This window comes from Vidua macroura, chromosome 4 (genome assembly GCF_024509145.1).
Source record: "Vidua macroura isolate BioBank_ID:100142 chromosome 4, ASM2450914v1, whole genome shotgun sequence".
NCBI classification, from domain to species: Eukaryota; Metazoa; Chordata; class Aves; order Passeriformes; family Viduidae; genus Vidua; species Vidua macroura.
The window spans coordinates 61,897,611-61,904,462 of NC_071574.1; the positions used below are offsets into that span (position 1 = coordinate 61,897,611).

At 38.5% G+C, this 6,852-nt stretch overlaps 1 protein-coding gene across 3 annotated transcripts in view; it reads left to right on the plus strand.

Annotated features, from left to right (window-relative positions):
• WFS1 (wolframin ER transmembrane glycoprotein) overlaps positions 1-6,221 on the plus strand; it is a 32,609-nt gene extending 26,388 nt beyond the window's left edge. For all 3 annotated transcript variants that reach the window (XM_053976061.1, XM_053976063.1, XM_053976062.1), the window contains exons 7-8: positions 1,780-1,925; positions 3,553-6,221. In XM_053976061.1, coding sequence (XP_053832036.1) covers positions 1,780-1,925; positions 3,553-5,361 — 1,955 coding nt within the window. In that variant the 3' untranslated portion in view covers positions 5,362-6,221. The remainder of the gene's footprint in view (positions 1-1,779; positions 1,926-3,552) is intronic.
• Positions 6,222-6,852: the final 631 nt, after the last annotated feature.

A 6,852-nucleotide genomic window follows, 5' to 3' on the forward strand; every position in this document is an offset into this window, starting at 1 on the left:
CCTTAATGGAGGTATAAACAGAAAATTAGAGGTGACATTGTCAATGGGCAGTAGTTGCATGCCTGAGAGGGTGCATGTCATTGCAGTGGATAGGCCATCTATACATAGTAAGTTAACAACTCCTTCCTTCTCAGGATGTCCCATGATCCTGTAAAAGTGCTGTTAAGGTATTTTTGTGAGGTTCTAACATGTCTGTTTGCTGATTCTACACGAATAAGATTATTCCAGCACTGTATATTTTTTCCCAATAAGACAGTAAATTTACATGACACCTTTCATATGAGGCTTAATCTGAAGCCCCCCAAAACACCTAAAGAGTCTCAGAGATTTCTTGATGCGAGTAAAGTTGCCTTACAGTCTGTGAATAATAAGAATAGTTAGCAAAAATAAATCCTTTCTTGTTTCTTGGGAGGCATGCCAGATGGTATTTTGCGGGACATAAGGGTTCATGCATGGAGGAGGAGGAGCGGTAAAAGCCCAAGCCAAAGACAGCATCCATATTGTGAGATTAAACCAAAAGACAGATTGTAAGATGCTGATTTTCTGTTGAACTCTTAACATTCCTCTTCCTCTAATATGTATCTTGAGACAAATACTTTTTTTTGTTCTATATCTCCAGTGTTTTCAGTCTTAAATGCAAAGCTATTTGTATGTTGCTTCTATAAATGTAGCATATTTAAAATTTTTCTGGCCCCAAACCCATTAATCTTCTGGTTTTGAATTTGATGAAGCAGTTATCAGTCTCTTTAAAATGTCAAACTAGTAAGCAGGCGAGCTTTCATATCTTTGCATCAGCTAACTAGTTAAATTTACTGTGTAGGAAGTGTGTTACAGATTTTTGTCATTCAGTTCTTTCATGTATACAGCAATGTCATTTGCTTTGGTTTATGGAAAAAAAATGCTGTTAATTATTCTCCTTTACAAACTGCATCAAGCTTGTCTGCCATAGAAACAAGTTAATTCATGCTAATGTAGAGAACTGGGTGCAAAGAGTTTGAACCAGTGTAAAAATCATCTTCTGTCCTGCTGTTTCCCTGGAGTTTTCAGTAGTAACTCTGTGCCTCCCTTATGCTCACAGGAGTGGATAAGGATCTTCCAGGGCAGAGGGATGAATTTTGTCTCTATGTAAACAGAGCAAGGTCTCATTTGTTGCTGGTAGCTGTTTTAGATCACAATTGATACAGTTTGGAGGAGACCCTTTGTATGGCCACATAGCATATTAAATTAATACACTTTAGGTAATCCATAATTAGTCTCATAGATAAATTAATTGTGTATTTCCCATAATTGTTTGTCTGTAACTTCTGAACTCAAAAAATGACTGCTAAATGACAAATCAGAAGTCAGTGTTTCAGTTGATGATATGCAGATAATTCATTACTGCTTCTGTAACATCTTTCTTTCCAATGCAGCTGTTGAATATTTCTCTGAAGCAGATAAAATAGTTTATGATTTAAAACTATGACCTAATCCAGTAGTCTTTTTTTCCTGTGGAATCCTTGCAGATAAGCTACATTCACTCACTTCATTATCCTACTTATCAGTATAACAAACTTACCTGCTGATCTGACAAGATGTAGAGTATTATATATGTTGCTGTCTCAAGGAGATTGTTGTTTTCAGCAGAGATCTCAGGACAAGTTGCAAGGTAAACCTATGTTGTCAGTAGTTCAGTTTTTGTAGACTAGGTTCTGTCAGGAAAAGAAATTAATATTCCAATTCATAATCAATACAGTGTTGTGATAAAATTTATTCCATATTTTCATTTTATCTTTCTAGCTAAAAAATTTATTGCTTTGGATGACTTTGTTGAAATTACCAAGAAGTACGCAAAGGGAATCATCCCATCTAACTTGATTATGCAGGAAGAGGAAGATGATGAGTTGGCAGGGAAGAGTCCTGAAGAATTACCCCTACGACTGAAGGTAAAAAGACAATATGGAACAGCTTATGTTGAATAGCCTCTTAAGCATCACAGACAAAACAGGAGTGACTTGCATTTCTCTCTCAATACTGATGTTTAGTCTGTATAGATCAGTACAAGAATTGTTGCTGTAACTTATTTTTGGACTTGACCTCATTTATAGGTTTTAAGTTTCATATATATGAGTCATGTATTTAAAAGAAAGTGACAACAGTTTTCCTTGTAAGGGGACAATCTACCTTCATTACATCTTCAGTGAGGATTTAAATGTACCTGTCATCACTGCCCTATTTTTATTGTAGATGTTGTTATATGCTTCATATCTTTCCAATTTAAACAGGAGCAAGCAGGTGGGAAAAAATATCCATAGCATGAAAAGGTTCTGTTATGACGAAACTTGCTGTTAGCTTCTACACTGATACTTCTCTAGACAGTGAAAGAAGGGAAAATAAAGGTGCATGCCTTCAATACTGGCATAAATTTTAGGGGATGTGTGGCTGCTGACCTGTATTTTTGCTGTAAGTTTGTTGTCCATTATCATATTTCAGGGGTGGGGAAAAAAGGGGGAGTGAAAGGTGTCACTTTCCAAGCTTTTGCATGGCTAATTGTCTGAAAGAGATGCATTTCTGAAGAACAGAGATGCCTTCACAAATAAACAAGCTTTTTGCCCAAATCACTGGGGCATGTGCTGTCCCAGTTCATCACAGTGCCACAGGTATTTGCTGGAACATTCTTGGCTTTTCCCCTTGAACTAATTAATATAAAAATGTAAGATCTGGGAAAACACAAAAACTTCCATTTTATGGGGGAAGGACAATTGATTGCAGCATCTAATGTCTCAATGCAATGTTTGAACGTGTGTTTGAAAAATCCAATACCTTTTAATTGATCTTTTGTAGAGTATGGTTGGTTATAGGGAGAGTGTTCAATCCAGTTTCTCTGTTCAATGACTGTGTTTGAAAATGCCAGGTAAAATAGGTAGAATTTTAAGATCCTTTACAGTTACTGTTGTGGAGTTAAAAGATTCTGTAGATGTGTAGTAATTGAATTTAACACACTGCTGCTGCTTCCAAAGCAGATTTTGACAGCTGCATCCCTAGATGCTTAGCAAGGATTGTTTAAAGATAAAACCGCAGCTGTAAAGACTTCTGTATGTGTATATGAATCATAGGCACTACTTCCTGCAGTGTATCTGCATAGAATGTATAGCATAATCCTTGCAGAATGTGACAGTTACATGCTTTGAAGTCCAGTACTCGCAGCTCAAGTAATGACTTAAGATAGTGCAAGGCTGTAGCCGTGTAGTTTATCTTCAGTATGAAGTTAGCAGAGCGGAATATTTGACTAGGAAGCCATTTAATTATATGTGTCAAAGGTAATGAAATACATCTTGCCTGAAATCAAAATTGTCTCTGAGCTTCGTCTGACAGAGTTAATAAAAATGGAGCTAATAATCTCAGACACAGTAATCTTATTTTATTGGCAACATTGATCTGAAATATAAATCTTTTAATGTTAGCTGAGGTTAGACAACTGGCTGCTACTGCTTCAGCTAGGAATGTTTGTGATACAAAACTGTAAAGATACAAAACTGCTTGTTAATAAAATGCTTCTTTCTCTTTTTCCAGGTTGTAAAATATCCACTTCATGCCATTATGGAAATTAAAGAATACCTTATAGATATTGCATCAAAGGCAGGAATGCATTGGCTGTCTACCATTGTTCCAACACACCATATCAATGCTCTCATCTTTTTCTTCATCATCAGTAATCTGACAATTGATTTTTTTGCCTTTATTATTCCATTAGTCATATTCTATTTGTCCTTCATTTCTATGGTGATTTGCACACTGAAAGTTTTTCAGGACAGTAAGGCTTGGGAAAACTTCCGTGCTTTGACTGACTTACTGCTTCGTTTTGAGCCAAACCTGGATGTTGAGCAAGCTGAGGTGAACTTTGGATGGAATCACTTAGAGCCGTACATTTATTTTTTACTGTCAGTATTCTTTGTCATTTTTTCCTTCCCTATAGCAAGCAAAGACTGTATACCATGCTCAGAGTTAGCTACTGTCTCAGTTTTCTTCACAGTGACAAGTTACATGAGTTTAAGCACGTGTGCAGAACCTTACACGCGAAGGGCATTAATGACTGAGGCAGCTGCAGGTTGCTTATCCCTATTGCAGGTATTACCTGGAAATTTTGGCTACTTGAAATTCTTAGGTAAAACCTTCTTTACAGTTCCTGTAGGCCATTTCTTTGTGATCAATGTAAGCATCCCATGCCTTCTGTTTTTGTACTTGTTCTATCTTTTCTTTAGAATGGCTCAACTACGGAATTTTAAAGGCACCTACTGCTACCTGGTCCCATACCTGGTGTGCTTTATGTGGTGTGAACTCTCTGTGGTCATTCTGCAGGAGTCCTCTGGCATTGGGCTCGTTCGTGCATCCATTGGTTACTTCCTGTTCCTCTTTGCACTCCCAGTGCTGGCTGTAGGCATTGCACTCATGTGTCTTGTCCACTTCATTAAGTGGTTTTTGTCTTTGGAGCTCATGAAAATTGTAGTGACCCTGGTTTTGTGTGCTGTTCCTTTGCTCTTTCGATGGTGGACAAAGGTTAACTTTTCCATAGTTGAAGTGGTGAAATCGCTCACTCGAAGCTCAATTGTGAAACTCATTCTGGTGTGGATTACAGCTGTAGTGCTGTTCTGTTGGTTCTATGTGTATCGATCTGAAGGCATGAAAGTTTACAACTCCACCCTGACGTGGAATCAGTATGGTTTCCTCTGTGGACCCCGGGCCTGGAAGGAGACTAACATGGCACGTACTCAGATTTTGTGCAGTCACCTGGAAGGACACCGAGTGACGTGGACCGGGCGGTTCAAATACGTGCGCGTGACAGAAATCGACAATAGTGCAGAATCTGCAATAAATATGCTTCCGTTTTTTATTGGTGATTGGATGAGATGCTTGTATGGTGAAACCTACCCTCTTTGTGATCCCAAAAATGTTACACTGGAAGAGGAAGAATTGTGTCGTCTGAAGTTTTTGACAAAGCATAAATGCCATATGAAAATGTTTGATCGGTACAAATTTGAAATAACTGTGGGCATGCCTTTCAGTAACAAAAATGGAAGCAAGCCTATAGAGGAGGATGATATAACCAAAGATATTGTGCTGAAGGCAAGCAATGAGTTTAAAAAAGTGTTGCTGAACTTGAGGCAAGGGAGTATAATTGAATTCAGCACAATTCTGGAGGGTCGTCTTGGCAGTAAATGGCCTGTCTTTGAACTGAAAGCAATCACTTGCTTGAATTGCATGTCTAAACTCTTACCTGCAGGGAGGCACGTGAAAATAGAGCAGGACTGGAGGAGCACAGTGCATAAAGCCATTAAATTTGCTTTTGATTTTTTCTTCTTCCCATTCCTGTCAGCTGCATAATGTTCTCTCATATTGGTTCAGTGGTATTTTCAGTGTCCACTGCATTTACACTACCAAAGGTTTGGCTTCTTAAGAGGAAAAAAAAATCCCAACAAAAATCTACCTTGCTGTAGCAATGCTCAAACAATGTGCTAATACAGAGCACTGGTTGAGTTTTGCAAGTGTACACACCGAATCCTGACCTTAAACCCTTTATGACTGAAGTAATATATAGTAGTTTAATATTATAAATGAATGCAGGGGATCACTGCTGACTAATTGCATGGAGACTGTTTTGTCCAAAATGGATATATTGCCTGTGGTACAACACTAGATGCATTCACTTGCTCAATGTTAAAAGCACTTTACTCTTTTAAGTATTCACAATGTGCCCATTTGTATTTTCACAGGTATGGTTTAGAATAGGTAGCTGACAATAGCTTTTGTTGCATTTATTGCTTGTATTTATTTGGTATTTTCTAGAAAAAAGTGATCTTAGTGTCAGTACCTGGTGGTGATATTTGCGTACAGCAATCACTGTTTCACTATTTGTCCAGAAGGTAGTGACCACTGTTTTTTGAAAGGGCACAACATTTCACACCCCAGCAAGGTTTTACAAAGTCCCCAGTCTTCTACCTAGCATTAAATATTGTGTATGAAATTTGCTATTTGTTCTGATTGGTTACACTAAGGTATAGTCCATGCTGGTGTGTGAAAGGCAAATACCAAGGCTGTATTGAGATGGTACCAGTAATAGACAAGCCACAGCAACTGAAATTGTACCTAAAAGTCTGTAGTGGAAATGGAAATAGAATATTTGTTTAATTACTTGTATTTTGCAAATAAACATGAAGTACAAACTTTTGTTCATTATGCTCTGACATTGTGACCAGTTGTTTGTGTTGTGCTGATAGCAGCTTCCACTGAAAAATTCAGTTCCACTGAAAAGATTTAGAATGTTTAAATTATTGTGATGTGAGATACTTGAAGTTGCACATGACGGTTTTGAAGTCAACAGTAAAATCTGGTGTGCCAGGTGAAGTTTTTGTAGCTGTGCAGTCTACAAGTAGTGCTTCCCCCTGCTTTTGTTGTGACTTTGGACCCTTTCTGGACACTGTGGCTGCACGTCACAGATACATCTTGCCTTTTCCCTGACTCCTCCACTGAGCCTGCTTTAGATTTCTTTTTGCCTTTGTGTGTCAGTCATCACCAGGACCAGAGAGAAGGGTTAGCAATGAAAACCTGATAGAGAAGGGGAAACTTCTGGGACAATGAGGCAATGGCTGCTTGCTAGCTATGAGCACCCTCTTGAGCATTACCCAGAGCTGAAGCTGGGAGGGAGGATGCCAAAGGCACCTCCAGGTGTGCTACCCAGTGCCCACGGCAGAAGCCCCCACCATCCAAAGCCCCACAGTCATGCTTCAGCCCATCAGAAAATCTATGATGTAAAACCATATCTTCAGGGTGCTTCTAGCTTTGAAAACTGCTCTGTTTCCACCTGGAGAAAAAAAA